This window comes from Sesamum indicum, linkage group LG7, assembly GCF_000512975.1.
Source record: "Sesamum indicum cultivar Zhongzhi No. 13 linkage group LG7, S_indicum_v1.0, whole genome shotgun sequence".
Lineage (NCBI taxonomy): Eukaryota > Viridiplantae > Streptophyta > Magnoliopsida > Lamiales > Pedaliaceae > Sesamum > Sesamum indicum.
Genome location: NC_026151.1, coordinates 8329703 through 8352705, shown reverse-complemented (window position 1 = coordinate 8352705; position 23003 = coordinate 8329703). Strand labels below are relative to the sequence as shown.

At 33.4% G+C, this 23003-nt stretch overlaps 2 protein-coding genes across 2 annotated transcripts; both read left to right on the top strand.

Moving 5' to 3' along the window:
• On the top strand, positions 210–13691 carry LOC105166623 (uncharacterized protein slr1919). The gene is made up of 16 exons (XM_011086050.2): positions 210–743; positions 1798–1973; positions 3936–4089; positions 4272–4324; positions 5015–5158; positions 5330–5434; positions 5515–5640; positions 6639–6794; positions 7668–7774; positions 7923–8085; positions 8262–8327; positions 9272–9365; positions 11613–11725; positions 12011–12081; positions 12235–12388; positions 13012–13691. The coding sequence occupies exons 1-16, from the start codon at positions 404–406 to the stop codon at positions 13432–13434; spliced, it is 2445 nt and encodes an 814-aa protein (XP_011084352.1). The 5' UTR covers positions 210–403; the 3' UTR covers positions 13435–13691.
• LOC105166622 (rhomboid-like protein 19) lies at positions 15123–18479 on the top strand. The gene is made up of 8 exons (XM_011086049.2): positions 15123–15418; positions 15543–15670; positions 16281–16341; positions 16446–16612; positions 16971–17076; positions 17199–17401; positions 17494–17634; positions 18271–18479. Exons 1-8 carry the CDS (start codon positions 15395–15397, stop codon positions 18380–18382), a joined length of 942 nt encoding a protein of 313 aa, XP_011084351.1. The 5' UTR covers positions 15123–15394; the 3' UTR covers positions 18383–18479.

Genomic DNA, 23003 nt, shown 5'->3' with positions numbered 1-23003 from the left:
TAATTTTATCTTCAAATTTTGAAAATTATTTATCAAAAAAATTAATGTTTTATAAGTTTTTGAATATATAATAAACTATTTTATAAATCTTGGAAAATATAATTTTATATAATAAATTATAAAAAGAAAACTTCTGAACTCATCAAAATACTTTTTAAAGTAGCACAAAGTGAAGAGACACCATAAACTAAATTATCCATAAGCCAAGACTGGAAAAAAATGACGCCCCCAAACAGGGCACTATTTATCCGTTTTCTCCAATCTCACTGCTGCTCTTGCTCTACGCAGACTTGGACCATAAAATCACCAGTAATTCTCATCACGGCATCTTTACCCAAATGATCGCCTCATAAACCAATCTCGAAAACCCACCACTCAGAAATCGTGGAGAATTCGGGCCTTTATGGCGTCAGTAGCGCCGCTGGTCCCTGTTCTTTGCTCTACGAAAGCCACTCCAAGAACCAGGAAGAATCACTTCAGTGGAAGCAGTAAAAGTTTCGGCCCCAAGAAGAATCAAAAGCTGAGTAAAAGCGGTGGTGGGTTGGGGAATATTGTGGAAGTGGTGCAGAAGGACGTCGAGTTTCTGAAAGCGGGTTTCGGCAAAGGATTGCAATGGGCTAACAAAGCGTTTCGGATTCCGGAGGTGTCCAAGTCGGTGGAGGATTTGGTATGGCTGCGGAATGTGGAGGATCCGCAGGCGAAGTTCTCTCGGTTCCCGTCTTGGCCTCAACCTTACTATCCAGGTATTTAATAATGTGGAATGTGTATCTTTGAACTAAGTATGTGATTGTGCATAAGAGTTGGAAAGTTCGAAATGTTTGTGTCTTTTTATGATTTACTGTTTGAAGTAGTGATGGGATGATAGTGCCAGTTGCATACTCAATCTCATGAGATTGTTCTGAAAAGAAAAGTGCTGTTTTAGAGGTAGATATAGAAAATTATATGTGGGTATTTGCAGGAGCATGAGTGGAGGGGAGTATGGTTTTGTTTACTTATTGGAATGTTGTTTTCTCATTGTTTCACCACCCTAATTATTAGATTCTTATACTATGTATTTCTTGAATTTGGATTCAAGTGGGTTTTTAGTGCAGTGAAGTTGTAGAGAATGTTGATCACGGGCTCATGGAAAATTATTTGGATTAAGATTTAATCAGAAGTTGCTACATAGGCAATTTTTTCATTCAAGGTTTGGGTGTGTTTGGTCCGGGTGCCACCCACTTGGTTCATCCAGCATAATTCGGTTTAAGAGCATGGTAAATTGGGCCTAGTCTGTTGTAGAACCTGGCTTGGGTGGGATTTTAACACCCCTTCTTGTTAATTGTTTGGATGGGAATATGACACACCTTCTTTGATTCAGTTTGTCTTTTTCGCAAAACAGAAATATGAACACTAGATTCCTTTTATGTGTGGGAGTTGATGCATGCAAAAGTCAATCTTTGTAAGACGTTTGACGCTTTACCTTGCTCATATTGGTTGCGTTATATCCGTACATGTTTGTATATGTCAATTTATCACCAGAAAATGCATAGCCTGAACTTCTGGTAAAGCATTGCTTTGCAGAACTCGTGCTAGGCTCGACCTGGAAATTATTTTACCACTTTCAAGTTGCTCTTGAAAATTTAAATACTACAATAGATGTAAAAAAGATGTGCATTTGCATATGCATCGGTGAGGATGTGGATACTGCATGGGTGTTCTGCACCACATTCCTCTATGTGTAGCATTCGAGAAAGTTTGCAGAACTCTTTTTGTTTTACAGATTAACTATCAGAACCTGATTTATTTTCTTTGTTGCAGAACTTTCTGGTACTGATTTGTTTCTGGCTGATCTTAAGGCCTTGGAGGTGTATGTTGGTTACTATTACTATCTTGCTAAGATGTGGACAAAGCCTCTTCCTGAATTCTATGATGCACAGGAAGTTACTGACTATTTCACCTTGAGGCCTCATGTAGTGGCCCTCCGACTCCTTGAGGTATGTTTTGACAGTTTGCAGACTTCTTTTGTTGGAGTGGGAAATGAAGTTCATCCATGTTCTGGTGATATTTGACATCAAACTCTTCAAGTCCCTTTGAGAGGAGAGAAAACCCCTAAACTGTTGCTTCCTGGTGGCATCAAAGTTTCATATTCTCGCTTTTTTTCTCAACCTACCCTTGATTTTTACTATAGTATGCTGTAGGTATCCTCTTTTGTTGTTCAATGTCAAATGCTTTTAGATTTGCATGGGGCTGAAGTTTGAAGCTAAGTTTTTTGCTCTCCTCATACAAGGCAGAAACTTGAGTATGTTTTGCTGATTTGAAGTTTTGCATACAATGTCAAACTCCAATCTTGTTTGTTCAGCTTGCTCTTCATACTTTTTTCAGGCTCTACAAAGATATCCTTTTTCATCAGTGCATTATCAAATGCTTTTAATTTCTCATGGGGTAGCTTCAGTATAGAAGGCATGGAATTAAGGTTAGAAGATTGTGTGCTCGAAATTCAAGGAATGAAAATGACCACTTCATGTCTAGATTCCCGCGAAATTGTTAACTATCATTTTCACCAGTTTATAGAAGGGCATGCGAGTTTTTGCAGATGTTTTTACGTTTTTCCTTTTTGAATCTTTCTGTGAAAAGGATATGAAAGAGTTATGTTTTATGGGAGGGAAAATAATTGACAAAGTAAGATCACATTGATGCAATCTGATCACGTAATGAAAGCTGATGACACAAAGGCATAAGCTCCCTTGATAGGCATATATTTATCTCTTACCCTGTGCTTTTATGCACAACTGTAGCACATCCACTTTGATTATCCTCCTCCCACAAGAAACAATGTAAATTCCGGATAACCCAATATATGGTAACAATCAAACTTCTGAAATCATTAAATCAAATTAACAAAGCTGTAAGCATCCTGCTCCGTGCAGCATGTTCTTCAATGTCATACTAGATGCACTCAGTAGCAGAAGTCTGGATTATTGCCTTTGACTACATATTTTTTAAGGAAGAAATTGTTAAACTTCTCTTAATTACTTTTATGGTGGTTTTCTTTGTGGACATTTTTATGGATTAAGTGCTACTAAGTTTCATAAAGATCTATTGGTGGTATTAGGAAGAAAAGAGGTTTGAGTTTGTCTGTTTTTGGTGCTGTAGAACATGTGTCTGAGCATATTAAACTTTAGTTCATTGAGATATATTCGTTTATGACTCAAATATGTGGTGGGGTTCATGAAGTTCTCTCTCAAGTTTAGGAAGAACATTTATGGAGCTGAAAAATTCTCTGAAAGAACAAAAATAGTGGAAGATGCAGAAGAAAAAGAAAAAGGAAAAAGTTTAAGAAAACAGAAATTGAGAATCGCAGCATAGCAAATACAAGGTATGTTCACGCTGCAAGAATGCAAGTATTGATAACTCAAATGAACTTCGCCTAGTAGAATGAGGATAGTACCCAAACTAGAGAACTTAAGGGTATTAGTTGCTTTTTGATTATAGAAGATTACTTTTTGTCAATAAAATGCTTCCTGGTCCGATAGTTGACCCAACTGAAATCGAATAACGGAAGCCCATGGACAATGGGCATTAAACATGCCTGTCAAGAATAGAAAATATTTGAACAACGTTTGACCTTGTTCAGTTCCATCTTATTATAGACTTCCAGATTTGCCTTTGTGCATATTATGTCATATTGTTTTGTTGTTAGGGTCATGCTGTATGTAGCAATTTGTTTGCAGGCAAATGTATTCTGTCTGTAAATATTTGTTTTCTTTTCCTATTGACTGAGTTTGTTGATCTTTGTGTGAGATGTCTGTTTAATGTAATCAAATTGTCATGCCATTTAATTTGTATAATTGGAAGTTACTGTTTGTTACTCTCTGGGGGTATAGAGTGGGCAAGCGCTATTGGCGTGAGCTAATATATATTGAACTAGATCCTTACTGGGCTTTATCTTGTGGAAGGTCTTTATGGCGTTTGTTTCTGCTACAATCAAATTCAGGATCTCTAGAATCAGTTCGGCTGCTGAGGAGGATGGTCATAAAAATGTTTCTGATTACAATTTCGGGATAGTGTTAAAAGATACAATGCTGAACTTGGGCCCCACTTTTATAAAAGGTATTACCAGTTCATTATCATTATAATAGAAGTTGCAGATCAGAAGTTGAAGAGTGCTGTCTGCTATTTATAGTTGTATGAAAGTGCTCTGAATCATCATTCTGATTCTTTATGAATTCTCCTAATATCATGTTATTGTTTTCATTTATTATCAGTTTCCTAATGCCTTTGCTTATGTGCAGTTGGTCAATCCCTATCTACAAGACCAGATATAATTGGTTATGAAATTTCGAAGGTATGACTGGATCATCTCTATTTAAGTTAAATAATATATGGTCCCTTGACGAATGTGTAAAATGAACTATAGAATAGCGATCACTAGTGAACACAACATCAGTTTTCTGCCCCATGGTTGAACATTAGAGATTGCTATTACCTTGGCTTGGCACACCCGGTACTGGACAATTGAACTTCATTGTCTATCTTTCTGATCAATTTGGTTCTACATCTCATGATTAATTTACCACAAGCTTGGGCACCAGTATTTCCGTATTTGTTCAAGGCCAAAGAGAGAAAATAGATCATTGATTTATCACCTATGATCCATGAGTCATCGACAGTCCAACTCAAACAACCACATCCAATTTTGTTTTAATTTCATGGTTGTACAGTTCGTTCCATTCTCCTTACCCTCAAATAACCTTTTGTGAATTGGATTATGTGAGTTGTCAACAATATATTTGTGGTCTTTGGACAATACATAGAAGAAATGAAGTAAATGGAAATAACCCGCCCCAATCATTGTAGTGCAATAGTTATTACTATGTTCCCCGGCGCAAGGATATCAGTAGAAGCAGTCACATTAACATGGCAGCTAATTTTGCCAGAAAGAACTCATTTGCTATTCCTCTATAGCAATGCTGTCCAGATGCAAAAGATAATTCATATTTTTATCTTTCATTTCTGGTCGAAGTTGTGATTACAGGCTTTGTCAGAGCTTCATGATCAAATCCCTCCTTTCCCACGAGATGAAGCGATGAAGATCATTGAGGAAGAGTTAGGTGCTCCCGTGAAGACATTTTTTAGCAATGTCTCTGAGGAGCCTGTAGCTGCAGCTTCTTTTGGGCAGGTGTAAAAGGTTTTCATACTAAGTCATGTGCTTTAGACTTTACCTAAGATATGGGAAACGAGAAAATGATTTCAGAGGAGAAAAGAGATAATATATAGACGCTGATTGTCTATAAATTTATGTAGGCTACCATTTGTCTTTTTCTGATATAGTAGTTGACTAATTTTACAGGTTTACAAGGCAAGCACTCATGATGGCATTGATGTTGCTGTGAAAGTTCAGCGTCCTAACTTACGCCATGTTGTTGTTCGAGATATTTATATTCTTCGTATAGGGGTTTGTCTCAAATTCTTGGGTTTAATATTTCTATTCAAAGTAAGATAGGTGCTGAAATTTAACTCTGAGTATTATTTCAGCTAGGGCTTTTGCAAAAGATAGCAAAAAGACAAAATGATCTTCGTGTGTATGCTGATGAACTTGGAAAAGGCTTGATTGGGGAGTTAGATTACAACTTGGAGGCAGCAAATGCTTTAGAATTCAAGGTATCTGTTCTATTGTGAACTCTACTTGGTTATTCTTCATGCACTCGACTACCCTCCCCAATCTCAAACAGTATGTAAAGAAATTTCTGTAATGAAAAAACAGGTGAAAAGCTCTCTTGATTCATATTGAACCAGACAATAGTCTGCAACCTTGAGGTTAGAGTTAATTGGAAAACGATATTTGCAAATAGAGGTAAAAAAAAATGATTTTTCAGTACTATGATAAAGACTGGGGATACCTTACGCCAGTTTTCCCCATTTGCTGGATATGATCATAATTTGACCCATCGAAAGTGCTTGACAGTACCTTTCAATTTGCTATGCTGTTCATCCTGAGAAGTGATACTGCTGTTCTCCCTTTGTTCATAATTCAGTCGCCTACTCCTTTTACTTGTTGTGATGCTAAGTCTCACAAAGTTAGTACTTTCTGTAGTTAATATTTTCCTGAGTTTGGTTACAAAATATTCGTTTCGTAACTGAATGAAATCAGAGGATGGTTTTTAGGCATGTTACATGCCTCCAAGCAATTGCTTGTGACAGATCACTATAATATCTGCAGAAATATAAGTAATTATATTCTGGAAAATCAAAGACAGGGGGAAAAGTCTCTAATCTATGTCTGTGTATTAGAGCTTTGGAGTTATTCCACTTATCTCTCCTTAAAAGAGATGTATTGCTTGACAAAGAGATATCTCTTAAACATAGAGGTTTTCCATTATAAGGTGCAAACTAAAAACCCTTGGATCAGTAATTACTTGATGCCATGATCACAATCATAAATAATATCTAGTCATCACTTTCTAGATTAAACAAAAGTTGAGTTTATCTTGATTCAGCATGTGATTGATCCAGAGATGCATTATTTAGACAATTTGTTTACATTATGGATAATTTTTGTGACTTTTCCTTTGGTCTACTGACATCATTAGAAAAGTATATCCAGTGCTTGTCCATTATATTAAATTGCTTTTGACTGCTAGTCGTTCATTTCATTGCAGGAAGTTCATTCTCGCTTTCAATTTATTTGCTTGCCAAAGGTCTTTCCACATTTGAGCAAGAAGAGAGTTTTAACTATGGAATGGTTGGTTGGTGATAGTCCAAGTGAGTTAATATCTGCATCTTCGACGGAATCTAAGAGAAAGCTTCTTGATCTGGTATGAAGATGTCTTGAAATCATTTTTGTCCAAGCGCAATGTTATCTGAAAGAGCATCTGTTAATTCTCATAAAAGGAGCTATCACTTCCTCTTTGCTCTTTAATATCTTCACATGATACACCAAACTTCAATGAAGTTGAACCAATAATGGATGGAAAACTTAAAACAGTATAATTAGATTAACTTTGATGCAAATTGTAAGAAAATTATTTTCAGAACTAAAAACTTGTTTCCACACTGCTTTGGCATCTCTAAGTGCTTAATACTCAAATAATGCTTTGGGAAAGTTGTCGAGTGAATATGTTATGTTTCTTACATTCCCTTTCCTGCATAAGTGGTTCATACTGTTGGTTTTGTAATGTCATCATCTTTGCCTCGAATGTCTTTGTGGGAATGTGTGAACTGAAAAATCATGAAGCAGGTACTTAATTTCATATATTCAGGATCAAGAAAGCCTTTGTTTCCAAAAAATTTGTATGCAAGGAAAATAATAATCTGTTTCGCTAGGGAAAGCTATGGTGTTTTAGTGGTGCCAGACATGCATTTATGTCAGGTAGCTTGATAAGGGTGTTGGAGTACACCTCAAAATGCCTTTTTGGTTTTGGCCATACCCTTGTCCCCTAAATTAAGGGCCCACCAATAGTAATTGGAGCTCAGTATAAGGTTGTAGAATCTTGTAGAGATTATAACTTAGCGGGGGCCATTTGCTTGAGTAAAATGTGTGCAACTTGCAGAACAATAACCAAAATTGATTTTACCCTAATGCTGGAGATACAAGTATTTCTCACCTACTATTCCCATCATTTTTCTCCAATAAACTGTGTACTTCTACCATTTTATGCTTATTGACTTTTCTGAATGAACTGCATTAGGTCAACAAAGGAGTGGAGGCATCACTGGTTCAACTTCTTGAAACTGGCCTGATGCATGCTGATCCCCATCCTGGGAATTTGCGTTACATATCATCTGGGAAAATAGGGTATGCACCTCTTTCCAATTCTCTTATTAATAGAACTGTGTGCTTTATTATCAATTATCATTTACCCTCATCAGTTTGATATAGATGTTTACCAGTTTAACAGATATCTAACACTTGGGTGCTCCTTTTCACCTCTTTAACCTAATAGGTTTCTCGATTTTGGCTTGCTTTGTCGGATGGACAAGCAGCACCAGTTTGCCATGCTTGCTTCTGTTGTTCACATAGTAAACGGCGATTGGGCATCCCTTGTGCATGATTTGACTGAAATGGATGTTATAAGACCTGGAACTAACATAAGGCGTTTTGCCCTGGTAGTATCAGTATCTGGAATTTCTCTTTCCCCCACAGTTATTCTGTTATCCTTGCATCGACCGAGGTTTTTCGACTATTGTGGGATGTGGTTTTTAGATCTGGAAGTTAATCTTCTGCTAGGATTTGTCTCAAAGACTTGGGTTTGCTATAGCTGACATTTTGTGAAATGATTCAGGACCTGGAATATGCCATGGGAGAGTTTGAAGTTGACAGTGGAATGGTAGATGTCAAGTTTAGTCGGGTAAGGTTCATGTCTATGTTAGGGCTTCTTATTTCTGAACTGTCCAGTTGACAATAAGGCAATCCTTTGAGATTAATAACTTATCTTCATGGCTATATATTGATTATGAAAATTTTTAACTCTATTTTATGCTGTTCAAATAGTTATAGAGTTAAATGTGAGTTATGTGTTAGCTTGAAGAGGATGCTCAAATGGAAGGCATCATGGAACTTAGAGAACCCTTGACAACTAGTAGTTTGGCGAGGGAATGCACCTGCGTACATTTCCTCGTTGAATTTTAATCAGGATTGCTAAGGATTGGAGAGGCTGCACTCCAAGTTCTTGTCATGTAATGGTGGACGATGGTTCAGAAAACTGATTGAATGGCATTCATCCATATCTACAGGAACTGCTGGTATTGCCAAATTTGTCAGGAATATAAAGATATAGAGATGCACTTGCCTTTCGACAAGTTAAAATTTAATCATATACCAGTTCAGACGGAAAGATTCATAAGTTAGGAAGGGCCTTCACAACAGTTGCCTACTGAATGCATCATATTATGGAAAATCTCTCCAGAGTCAATCTATTGAATTTAACTAATTTTAACATCAGCAGCTATGCACTTCTGCACATTCTTTCTTGTGAATACACTATGCAATGTATCCGCTCTTTGAGATTTTCGATTCATATGAATTATTACTATAAAAATATATAACTCTGAGCTGCTGAGCAGTTATTCAACATGTTTAAACATTGTCAACAATAACATGCATTGCAGCATATGATTTTCATTTATCTTGGAAACGCCACCCAATATATGTGCAGATAGGATGTAACTATTTCTCAAATTGTTTAACTTCTATAAGGAAATACCTGAATATCTGAGGCTGCTTTTGATTCTATATGTGGTTCCTTACTTTCTTCAGTTTTTTTTACTATTTCTCTAATTACTTATCCTGAAGGTACTTGGTAAAATATGGTCCGTAGCACTAAAGTACCATTGCCGCATGCCGCCGTACTATATACTTGTCTTGCGGTCTCTGGCATCTTTGGAAGGTAACTTTTCGTTCTCTATATTTAGAGGAACCCAAATTAAGCAGGCCCCTTTTTATTATGCTAATGTTGCATCCTTTAAAAGCTAAAGATGGTGCTAATAAAACCTTTGTTGTAATGTGAATGGTATTGTAACTCATGTGAACCATACCACCAGTGTCAGTTATGAGCATACAAGTAGAACACGTGAAAGTCAAGTTGTATTTTTGTCTTTGTTTTGGACATTGTGTACTTGACTAATCTTTACCTTCTTTGTTGGGTCATATGGATATGCATGATTGATATTATCTGGTAAAATACCTTATCTCTGGATGAAGAATGATCAGTTTAGCGGGTGGGATGAGATGGGGTGGCATGTGTATGAAGTGTTTATGGGGCCCATAAAAGTGATTCAATCTGCCTGCCCCTGAAATGCTTGGGAGCTTGGTTTATCTACAGCCAAGTTCATGAAACTGATTCCGAGATGCCTTATATGACATCATCTTGATATGCAATAATGGTTTTCTCATGAAAGTACAGCAAGCTGGCACAGAATTGCCAGATTATGTCATATGCATCAGACTAGCTGGAACAGTAGGTCAAGAAAGTTGCTATTTCATAACACCTCACTGTAACTGTAAGTCTCCACCATCAATACCTAGCTGTACAGTAGGGGCCATCTTTGGTATGAGATTGCCATAGAAAACCAGGTTACCAGAAGGCAACTGAGCTATATAAATTGATTGTTTGAAAAAAATTCTTTAATCAGAACTTTGTTTTCATGATTCTCAAACAGATTTAAGCTCTAGTGATGGGGTAAATCAGAAACAATTAAGTTGATTGGTATTCTAACGAGTCTACTAAACTCAAACTGATATTATTATGTTACGGGACTAATCTGAGATGAACTGTATGCAGGGGTCAGTATGTGGATATGTATGCAATTGAGTGTGTGTGTATGAGTGAGTGAGAGAGACAGAAAAGAGACTTCACTCTATATTATTTGTCTTTACTACACATTGGTGAGTTTTTTCTTGTCTTATAATGAAGAGAGTGAGCATAGAGGTGTAGATGAACACTTTAACTGGGGACCCTCGAATATGGTCCGTGACCTGGATCTCTCATCAATATGGAAACTGATGCTTGAGGTCACAGAATCAGGGTTCAGAGGAAATCCAAGTGCCCAAGAATCTTGTAAATTATTCAGCATGAATATTATCCCATTTTATTCATTTGGCAGATTGAGTTTTTTGGATGTTAACCATGTAGATAGAAGAGACGGAATCAAATTGAACTGATATTATTTAGATAGTTGTGAAGGTAATGACTGAGCTAAGTTGGTTGCAGATTAGCTTCAGTTCAAGTCAGCCATATACCCATTTCATTACCGGAGCTGAAAGTAATAGGGAAAAGGGATTGTTCTCCTGTAAAGGGACCATTTACTTTGTTATATAAGATGTGTGATGCTTGATGAATAATGTGATAAGATATGGGTAGATTAAATACTCAATGAATAATATGTTCACTTGGTACCAGTGTGGAGATGATATACTAATACGTACTATTAGTAATGTGAACTGTTTGGAATAAAGGCCTTCCTGGGCAATTGCATCCACCTTTGAGGCAGATACCTTATCCAACCTAAATCATCTCTGATGCTGGGTCAGGACCATCAGCATGGGGCCTTCATCGGGGAAAGTAAACGTTGTCTTAATGTATATAAAATAGTGCATCCCACCTAGTCATATGAAGTAGACATGGCCTAAGTCATTGGAAAATGATGCGAGGACTGAATTACACACTTGATCGTTTACTAACTGATTTGGTTCATTGCTGTTGTGAAAGTCGCTGTGTGCTCTGAAGTGATTGGTATTGTACCTTGATGTCATTATAGCCAATCCACACAGGCAGACCCAGAGATGTGGTTACTGAAGTTTGCTTCAGCATTTGATAAGAATGGAGCACATTAGCTTTTATTTTATTAAATTCTTTTTGTGAGATCATTAGGCAAGTCAAGGACAATTCAGTACACAAATTAACTTAATGGACTATGGGAGGTTCACTTGCATTGTCTTGGGTGTTTATAAACCAAAGATAAAGTTGTTTTCCTCTTTGCTATCAGCAATGTATGCCCACTGGTTTTTGTGACAGGAATTATATCGCGGAATACCTATTTTGTTTCTCCATCAGTACATATACTGCACTGTCTTTGTTGTATATACAATTACCACTGTTCTCGACATTTATCTGTTTCTTTGTACTGTTTCATAGGATTGGCAGTAGCTGCAGATCCAACATTCAAAACATTTGAAGCTGCATATCCTTATGTTGTTCAGAAGCTTCTGGTTGACAATTCGGCTGCAGCGAGGCGAATTTTACATTCGGTACCAGATAGATGATAAATATATTTTACTTTTCACTCATTCCTATAAGTACCTGCACTATGACGAGGCCTTGTGACTTAGCTGACAGCTTTCTTTCATATGCTATAAATCCATTTCTGGGGAAGATTTCTATATTATCTGTACGCTCATAAACATACATATATCACATTTATTGTCATCTAAATTTAAATGCTAAATATTTGGCTATGGACAGAATATTTGAATGTATATCTAAAGTTTGTGGGAGTCTAGGGTTGGTTTGTTTACTTTGGTTTAAACTTTCAGGTTGTATTCAACAGAAGGAGAGAATTTCAATGGCAAAAGATTGCTGTTTTCTTAAGACTTGGAGCGACTAGGTACCTTATTATGGCTTTTGTTCTCAAAATTTTAACTTTGACGAAAACATTTGTTGTTAATACTGTTCGCAACTGGTGATAGTAGAATTATGATTCTCCAAATGACACTCTCCATATTTCCTTCCAAAAACATTCTTTTGCAATAATTTCCAGGAAAGGGCTGCATGCGTTGGTTCCATCAAATACTCGAACTTCTCTTACTCAAACTGCAAATGGAATTGCCCCTGAGGTGAATCTTGCAAACCTGGCTTTGAGACTTCTACCATCTAAGAATGGTCTTGTCTTGAGAAGACTTTTGATGACTGCAGTAAGTTTTTGATGCTTGCTTTAGTTGAATTTGACTGTTGAAGTTGCGTTTATATCTTCATCGTGATTATAGGGATTTTTTACAATGTTGTGAGGTCTGGTAATTTAATAATTATCTAACATGTGAGAAATGGGAGCATGTGTGAACAGTTTGGACATTTGAAGTTAGTGAAATATTGAGGTTGTAATAGATTGACACCTTGTTCCAGGAAAATGTGCTCAATATATTTTTCTTGGTAGCTTATATTTGTTGTGCAAGCCCTGAAAAAAGATCCCTAAAAAATTTGTCCATCATCCAAACAGACATCGGTGTCCTACCTACCAGAAATCTGTCGCATTGACAGTCATCGTGTTACATTTTTTTCCCTGAGAAAACAAATCCAAACACATGGCAAATCATTTCTTATTTCTCTAAACTCACTATTTCTCCAAAAACCAGTTTTCAGGAAAGAACCATCTATCTAATCGCAGCCTTATTTTTGTTCCTGATATGCTTTACATATGAAAGTTGCCATCTTTCCTTGCTTTTATCAGATCTATAATCGCTGGTTAATGTGATCATTACCATGAAACATTAGCTTGTAATTCTGAACTTGAAACTGAAGCGACATTCTGAAAAAACAGGACGGAGCTTCATTAATACAGGCACTAGTTTCAAAAGAGGGAAGTCCTTTCCGCCATCAACTCTGCAAGGCCGTTGCTGATATACTGTACCAGTGGATGTGCAAAGCTTTAACGCCAGTTCTCAACATCACCAAGTTTAGTTCCCCCATCTTGATATCGACTGGGGCAGAGAACCCACAAATTTCTTCTACCAACATCGAGTACGAGTCTATCCTCAGGGATCGTCGACTTAGAGTTATCTTCTTCAAGTCTTTGAACTCCGCTAAAAAAGATCCCATTTTACTGTTGAGATTCTGCTGGGCTTCATTCATTCTGGTCTTTGTGGCCTCAGCTATGGCTTCTCACCGTTTGTTAGTTTCCATTGCTGGAGCATATTTGGGTCGTTTATCTTATAATTCGAAGCAAATTGCTGTGACGGCCTAAGCGTAACAATGTGGAAGGACAAGAAGCTGCTGAAGATGACTGGGTAGGAAAGTTATTCAGATTTGAGGAAAACATGTCTGGAAAAAACTGCTAAATGTTTCACTACTGTGACTTACATGTATCAGTACAAATTTTTCTTACACAGGAGTTAGAGAGAAACAGTAGCATCATAGATGTCATACATTTGTAACACTGTACATATGTATATGAATGGTATACCTTCTTTAATGCTAAATTTAAGTTATCATTTTTTTTTTAATGCTTGCACTGTAGTTAAAGGGATTTTTCTTTCTTTAGTATAAGATGAATAAAGATAAAGACAAACTGGACAATTTTTATAATTTTTAAAATTTGTCCATCTACCTTGTTTGATATTTTTATAATTTTTCAAATTCTTCAAAAAAAAAATATATAGTAACGACAAAGTTAATAATTTCGAACTTTTATTTAAGAATTATATTATTTCAAATATTAGAAGCATTGATAATTTTTTAAACAATAAGGTATATTTTAAATTATGTTAAGAATTCGTTGTAATTTACTTATTATTATTATTGTTGTCTTTTGAACAGCAAAAAATTGAAAGCAAATAGAGTCCCCTTTTCTGGATAGTTTTTCAGCCTTCAATTTGATTCAAACAAATGAGCTAAGTTGGATGAGTTTTGGCATCATACTCCATACTGATGAAAATTAAAAATAAAATTTAATTTATGTTATATTGATGGTGACATGATTTTTGTTGTTGTTAGTGATATAACATTAAAATTATAGGTATGGTATTTGGTATTGCATCACACAAATAGCCGAAGTGATTAGCCATTCTACCAACCAATTGAACATTGCTGTCTTAACTGTTGAGCTATCAATCAATTTCAATTGCGCAAAATTTCATTTTTATTTATGCAATTATAGGCTATTGCACTTTCACTCATTTTTCTTTAAAAAGATATATATGTTTAATAGTTCTAACATACGTTATCATATAATCGAGTGAACAAACTCAATCATATAGTCCGTTATGTAAAATATATTTAATGAATGTGATAAACCCTAAATATTTTTCGTCATTTGAAAAAAAAGACTTAAATTTTTAATTCCCAAAAGCTTAAACATATCCTCAAATTCGAATCCCATCAGATATATTTGTATTAATAGACTGTAATAGTAATTTCTTTACATTTTATTACATAATTATTAATTGTATTTAACTAGTCAACAATATGTTCATGTGATGATGGTGTAAGCAATTTTACCCACACATAAAAAAAAAAAAAACTAACAAATTGTGATCATTATTTTTATAAAATATATAAGTTATACTATGTTAAAAAAATATATATTATATATTAATGTGGCGTAATTCATAATTTGTACATTAATAAAGGGGTGTTCGTAATAATTTTTTTACCTTTATGGTGAGAATAAATTTAAAAAAAATATTGTACATTAAGTTATGATAAAAGTTGAGAGTATTTAAAATAAAAGTAAAAAGTGAAAAAAAATCAACTGTTTAATATTATTAAAAAAATAACTTAATATTTATAATTTTAGCAATAAATTATAAAAATTGATAGAGAGTTACTTATATCTTTTTTATTTAAATAATTCAAAAATACTCTTTTAAATTTAATTTTTTAAACATTTTTTAATTAGTTTGCATATATAATTTTTTGGCGGGCGAAAGGGGTCAAATAGAAATATCACAAACTTTCGGGGGGATAACTGGAATTTCCAAAATTACTTTCACCGCATCGTTAGTTGCACCGCCACCGGATTTATTGCACCACCCACGTTCATCTTCCTATTCTTGCTCCAAAATCAAGAATACTGATAACCCCAAAGCCCCGACAGAAAATCAGATCGGTAACTAAAACCCCAAAGCCCTGACAGAAAACCCCAAAAAGAAATTTAAGAATTTCAAGCGGATCACCCCATTGTTCAAACTCCATTTCAGCCCACAATGAGCTCTCCACAGCTCTCGGGAGTGAGTACTTGATCACATATACTATGCGTGCATCGTACTTCTTTAACTATGTAATCTTGATCAGATCTGAATTGGGTTGTGATTATATGTTTCATTTTTTCTTTATTTCTGCTTTGTTGATTAGGGCGGGTTGAGCATTTACACGGGGTTTACAAGGTTGTGCAAAGGGCTGGCGGTGGTATTAATAGGGGGTCACATTGTTGTTCAGATTTTACCCTCTGCAGCTTCTTATCTTGCTCTCATCCCCGCAAAGTAATCTTCTTTCTCTTCATATTCTTGGTATCTCTTTTCTCTTCCCTTCATCTTTATGTGTGTGTGAATGTGTGTTGTTAGTGTGTATATATGTATAGCTTTGTTGTTTTGTGTAGTTTTGGGGTGGGAGGATTTCTAGGTGACTGGGTTTGGGTTGAACAATACTTTAGTTCCCCTGTTAGTTTACTGTTTCTGTTTACCAATTAAGATAATTGTGTGAATTCTTGGTTATTATAAGTAGATTATGATATGATCAGATATTTTCCTTTTAAGGCTTCCCAGTTAGGATAGAGGAAATTCAATGTTGATCCGAAGATCGTAATGCATGAATCATAGACAATATTTAAGCAAATCTTCAACGGTGTGAATGCTTTGGCGGATTTTTCTTTTGGGATGTGTGCGTGTGTGTGTTTGTGTGTTGGGGGGCGGGGGCGGGGGCGGGGGCGGCTGTGGAGGCCCCTACTTCTCCGGAGAACTTGAATCATTGGTAATGTAATTAGCTTTTCTTCATTTGACTTGTTGTCCAGAAAGTGAATGATCTTAACTGTCTCTTTGATAGATTTTAAACCAAAAAACTATGATAATTTGATTTATGTTTGATCTACCATAGGACTATTCCTTTTGCATGGAATCTCATTACAGCTGGCTACATTGAACAATCCATACACGGGGTACGCAGTTTCTCATTGTTTCTACTGCATCTACATTTTACTCCAATTCTTATGCCTTTTCTCCCCTATTACTATGTTCTGAAGGTATCTGCATTATTTTTCAGGTGTTCATTAGCACAGTTGGTCTTCTTTTTATCGGGAAGCTGCTTGAACCCATATGGGGTTCTAGGGAATTTTTGAAGTTCATCTTTGTTGTCAACTTTCTAACGTCAGTCTGTGTCTTCATCACGGCTATTTCATTGTACTACATTACAAGGCAGGAATCTTACCTGTAAGTGATGCAAGAACTATAATTTCCATGAAAAAGTGTATTTAAAAGGCCTGAACCATCATTATCTGTTGAATTTATTGTGTCTGCATTCTAGAAATTTTTGGATTGCAGAAAACCACTGAGCTGAGGCAATCTTTTTAACTTCACTCCAGCATCTATGATCAGCAATATGCTAAGTGATTATATCTCAAAATTTTATTCTAAACAATTTCCAATAATGAATCTCCAACTAGCAGATCCCTGTCTTTAACATTCATTGCTGTTTAACTAATTGCTTTATTTTACTGTTGATGTTCTCTCATCCAAAGAGATTTAGTTGAATAAATTCTGATTCTCTACTTGCTATTTCTTTGTCTAGTTATATGCCCATTTCTGGTTTCCAAGGGGTTCTTTCAGGATTCTTAGTCGGCATCAAACAGATAATACCAGATCAGGAACTATCTTTATTGAAGATAAAAGCAAAAGTATGATTTTCGACCTTTCAGAGTTTGCATTTGGTTCAAATACAGCTTACCAACATATAGTCCAAAGCGTAACAAGCTGAGCAGTTTTCTCTTACATTACTTCTTTCAAATTTTTTTTGCAGTGGTTGCCTTCTCTTGCATTATTGGTGTCTGTTGCTGTAAGCTTTTTCACAACAGATTCAGCATCATATCTTCCTACGTTAATATTCGGCACCTATATAGGTTGGATTTACCTCAGGTACTGGCAAAAAAAGCCAGAGGCAAAACTACGAGGTGATCCAAGTGACGAATTTGCTTTCTCTACCTTCTTCCCTGAAGTTTTAAGGTAGTTTGTATGTGTGGATTAAAAATTCTGCCGCCTTTCTTCCCTTCCCGATTTCTGGATTTCAACAGTTAACATTGGTTGATGGTGTGCAGACCAGTAATAGATCCTCTTGCCACAATTTTTGAGAGGTTACTTTGTGGAAGAAGATCAGAATCCTCAGATGAGCCCAGGGGCTATACTTTAGGAGTTGCTTCATTGCCTGGTTCAGATCCTGTTGAAGCATCCAGGAGGAGGTAATCGTTCTTGTGCTCATTACCAAGGATAGATTAGTTTAATTGACTGGTCGGGAAGATCTGTTTACTTATTGATGATTCTGCTATCAGTTGGACATATTCTTTGATCCGATACTTTTACCTCTTGCTTTTAGGTGTAAGTTATGAATTCTTTATAATCATTGTTTTCAGTGTAGACTATTTGTTACTCAAGAGCAATCTGTTAAGCATGACGAAATTGGTTCATCATGGTTCATATCATTTGAAGATCTAGTTAATGGACGGAGATCATTGTCATGGCAACTCATTGCCATACTTCATAGGGAGGCTTGACTACTAGAGTGAAATTTGAAGCTTTTTCGTATTTAAAGGACTCTAGCTATGTCGATCATGATGCTCTTACACTTTAAAAAACATAAGAACATGTTATTGTCTTAAACTCCTCATGTTCGTTGAAGTTTGATAACTGGTGCTTAAGCCATATACTGAGAAACGAACCTGTCATATTACTTTCAATGCCGTCTTGTATGTCAAGCCCGTTGCAAATAATTATACTACATACCATTATCTGTTTGTTGCGGCTACCACTATTAATGTGTAGAAAGTAAAGAAATTCGGGTCAAGATCAATGAATTCGGTTTGTTGATAAAATTGCAGAGAAAGAGGCGCTCGGGCGCTCGAAGAAAGATTGGCAGCAGAGAGACTTGCTGCTGCTGCAGGAGGAGGAAGGACACAAGACTCACAAAGAGATGTTACTGAAAATGTGTAGAAACTTTATAATATGCTCACTTTCCACATATGTAACTTTTGACACATTTTTTCGTTAATATGTAACACTTTATTTCAAGAGGAATTCTTTTGCAGCATATGTTGATTATGATCCTTTTTTGTTTTCCATTTTAATGTTCTTTAAATACTAATTTATTTTTTTATTTTGTTTATTTAAAATTGACTAAGATTATCTTTATGCGACGGGAGAGTAGTATTGGTTGAACATTTATATTTATTTTTGAGTTAATTACATTTAGACCTTCTCTAAATGGAGAAATTACACTTACTCCTGAAGAAGTTTTAGAATGATACTTACACTTCCTTAAAAAAATTTCTATTTATATCTGAACTTTTTTTGTTAGGAGTTGGACAAAAAATGCGACATGAGTTAAAGAATTATTTGAATTTTAAATTTTACTGTTCATTTAATATTTTTATGTATTTTTTTACTTACAAGGGGATAAATATTAATATATAAATATATATGGTGTGAGGTTAATATTATTATATTTTCTTTCTTATAAATACAAAATTGTTATATGGTAATGTTAAATGAGAGGTGAAATTGAAAAATATATATATATAAGTGTTCTGCTGATGTCAACATTATTCGTTCAAATTCTAATGAAAGGAAGTTAGATGTAAATAATAATTTTGAAGGGGAATAAATATAATTTCAAAATTTTACTGAAGAGAAATATGATTTTATGTTTTTAAAAGGATGAAAGTGTAATTAACCATTCTTTTTCGAATTTAGCAATTTGATTACGTTTAAATCTAACTTTCCACCTACCAAATCATATGGCTGTGAGTGAAAATCTACTTACTACCCAAAACCATTAAAATGTAATAAGAAAAATACTTCAAAACAAAAGATTTAGGAATAATATTTTGATGTATGTTGATTATGTGGGCCCACCATGTTGGAGGCCCAATTATGAGTGGGGCCCATGAAAGAGGGAAGACGAAGGAGGACTCCATAATATGTTCTTCTCATTCAATGACAATAAATAAATAATACCAATAATTAATATTTATATAGATATATATATATTGAACAGGATTTTACGTTTGTAGGTAGAGCTATCCAATGAGAGTAGTTGAATTTAATGCATTCAATTATTCTTTATTTTTTTTTTTAAAAAAAAACAACTTTTAATATTCACTACAAATTTGAATATTCTTGAACTTTTTTTAAATTCGATGAAATTGTTTAAATTCAAATTCAATATGATATTAGTCAGTGTCGAGTATAAAAAATGAAATCCAGAATTTTTTTTAGATTCATATTTTCACCTAAAATATGACTTTTTTAATTTTTTACAAAGTTGGTTTAATCAAGAAAATCCGATGTATTTAAATTCTAGTTTAATATGATTTTTAATCGATTCGACTCTGGTCCATGTGCACAAATTTCATCTTTTCGACGTATTTGTATCCTTAATTTTTATAACAAGAAACACATACGACCATGATTATGATTTGAATACGTGTGATTATTAAACTATAAATTATATTAATATCACTATAAATTATATAGCAATCTCTTACCATATGTGAGAAAAGTGCTATACTCCTCTTATTACATATATTTAATCAACATAATTCTTCTCATTAAATTTCATTAATATTTATAGATTATTGTATGGATAATTTTAAGCCATTGTGTAATAAATCGATTCAAATAAACACATTAATGATAATGTTCGTTTGAAACTCGCACTGAATTTTAAAAATTATATCATATGATTATTAGTTTCGATTTAAATTGAATTCAAATGAGATATAATTAAATCAAATATGAATCGGACAAGAGGAATTCTCGACAGATTGAATTTTAATGAAAATTCATCAATTAATTTTTAAATAAATTTAAAATAATTTAATTTATTTTTTAACTTTAACATCAAAGACTAGTATCCTAGAGAGAGTACATATTAGCTAGGGTGGACCTATATGTTGAGCTAAATATGTCTTTTCCATTTTGATGTCTAATCAAGTTTGGTATCACTAATATGGTTGGCCATGTCTATGAAAATGGTCCCATAAATTTACCATTTCATGATTCACCATCATAAAATTGGGGTACAAAATATCGGAAAAAATACAATTTATCCTTATGTAATATGATAAATGAATAAAATATTTTATATAAAAAAATAGTTAATAACCCTCTGTGTTTTGAAAAATAATTTATTTCATTTTTTAAAAAATAGGGGTAATTTGTTGTTTTTTGTCACATGAATATTTTTGCTCATTTCATATATTACGGGAGTAAATTGTATTGAACTAAAAAGAAATCGCAATCTAATTGTACATATTGTGGTGGGGTTAAAAAGGCATTTAAATATAATTCTATACATTCAAGTGTAGAACTTATCTAATGCTATTAATGGCCGATTTTGGAGTAGTTCTGAACCTTTAATTATATTTTAATTGGGTTCACTTTTGAATTCAAGTATCGTTGCACGCGTATATGTCCGAAATACATTCTAAAATAAAAATCAATACATGATTAAAAGTGGAGCAAGTGATGAATACGAGTGTAAGCAGAGAATAATTATGATAGCATAGTGGTGATTACAGGATGTGGATCATTTAAAATAAATATAACTCACTATATATATATTATGTAAAATAAAAAACTCTACTGTTACTCACAAATAGTAATTATTTACACCGCGACATCAATTTTTTAAAGTATAAAAAATGCCCTTATGATCTATATGATTTGTACTACATATCTATACTTATATGAAAATTTAACTTACACCAATTTTTCTTGTGTCGATAATAATTAATTTTATTTTATTTATTTATTTATTTTAAAAATATATTGGTTTATCTATCTTATTTTTATTTATAATATATTTTAAAGCATAAATAATTATTTGTTATATGCACACAAGGACGACGTGCCATAACAACTAGTTGGTACAAATATTTAAGAATATAATCGGTATTACATACAATATGATTTTATTATTTGATATGAGCAAATCCAATTCACATGTGATTTAGATTATTAGATATGTTGTATGTGGATATTATTTTTCAAAATTCAAATGCTAACAAATTTTATTATTACTGGCAAGTGGAGCACACCAACAGTGTAATATTTAATAAAATCAATTAATATAAAAGAGATGGTTACCTGTGGTAAAATTAAGTATAGTTAATGACATTTTAGACAATTCATATTTTGTTTGTCATGGTAATTCATTTATAAGTCTTTCTCTTAATAATTAGTATATGTTAAATAAAAAGGTAAATTACATCTCCATGTAATGAGATTTAACATAATTACGAACACTTTCTTATTATTTGAAAATTTACAAATACTCCCTCAAATAAAAAGTAATTATATATTCCTAAATGATGAGGTAGAAATTACTACTTTATCCTTATTGACTTTTAATATATATATATATTTAAGTGGTTATGGGTAGGTGAAGTAAATAATTTATAAAGCATAATAGTTTATAAGAATACTTTAAAAATTCTAAAAAATATATAAAATTTTATAATCTAAAAATGCATATTTGTCACTTAACCACAAAAATTGTATAAAGCATAATGTTGGCTAATGCAACGGGACGGCTCGTTGTTAGACGGACGTTAAAAATAAAAAGAGTATTTTTATTTTTCAAACAATAAAGGGTTTTTTATAATTATATTCAATCTCTCGTATAATTGTAATCAATACTAATATATATATATATATAAAAAGTCCTTCTACACTAATGATACCATCGCACAAATTGTTATATATACTAAGTATAAAAAATAAAATTCTTTACATCGACAAATGTTAGTTAGTGACACCGTCACACTAATTTTTAAATATTATAATTATATATATAATTTTAAAAATTAATCATAATTATTATTTTTTGTTTTGAAAAAAGTAATTTCTATTCACTTTAACTACATCAATTATTTAATAATATTGATAAATCTTAAATTATTTTTTAGTTTCTTTGTTTATTTTTTTAAAAATATAATTTATGAATTTATATATTTTAATTATTTATAATATAATTTAAAATATAAAAAAAATATTTATTAAATACACATGACGAGGTGCCAGCTAGTTTACTTAAATAAAATCCAAAACTGAGAATGGGCTAACCGCCCCAGCAGGCCCAATTGCCACTGTATTAGCTCGTGAGGCGGACCTCCACTACGGGACGGCTCGTTGTTAGACGGACGTTAAAAATAAAAAGAGTATTTGTATTTTTCAAACAATAAAGAGTTTTTTATAATTATATTCAATCTCTCGTATAATTGTAATCAATACTAATATATATATATATATAAAAAGTCCTTCTACACTAATGATACCATCGCACAAATTGTTATATATACTAAGTATAAAAAATAAAATTCTTTACATCGACAAATGTTAGTTAGTGACACCGTCACACTAATTTTTAAATATTATAATTATATATATAATTTTAAAAATTAATCATAATTATTATTTTTTGTTTTGAAAAAAGTAATTTCTATTCACTTTAACTACATCAATTATTTAATAATATTGATAAATCTTAAATTATTTTTTAGTTTCTTTGTTTATTTTTTTAAAAATATAATTTATGAATTTATATATTTTA

What these genes read in the sequence shown, in the direction of transcription:
- LOC105166623 (XM_011086050.2), top strand. Translation starts at nt 404, where the DNA reads ATGGCGTCAGTAGCGCCGCTGGTCCCTGTTCTTTGCTCTACGAAAGCC. An exon ending in TTGGTTATGAAATTTCGAAG is followed by an intron (nt 4,325 to 5,014) that starts GTATGACTGGAT and finishes TTGTGATTACAG; the next exon opens with GCTTTGTCAGAGCTTCATGA. An exon ending in ACATAAGGCGTTTTGCCCTG is followed by an intron (nt 8,086 to 8,261) that starts GTAGTATCAGTA and finishes GAAATGATTCAG; the next exon opens with GACCTGGAATATGCCATGGG.
- LOC105166622 (XM_011086049.2), top strand. Translation starts at nt 15,395, where the DNA reads ATGAGCTCTCCACAGCTCTCGGGA. An exon ending in TTGAACAATCCATACACGGG is followed by an intron (nt 16,342 to 16,445) that starts GTACGCAGTTTC and finishes ATTATTTTTCAG; the next exon opens with GTGTTCATTAGCACAGTTGG. An exon ending in ACAAGGCAGGAATCTTACCT is followed by an intron (nt 16,613 to 16,970) that starts GTAAGTGATGCA and finishes TTCTTTGTCTAG; the next exon opens with TTATATGCCCATTTCTGGTT.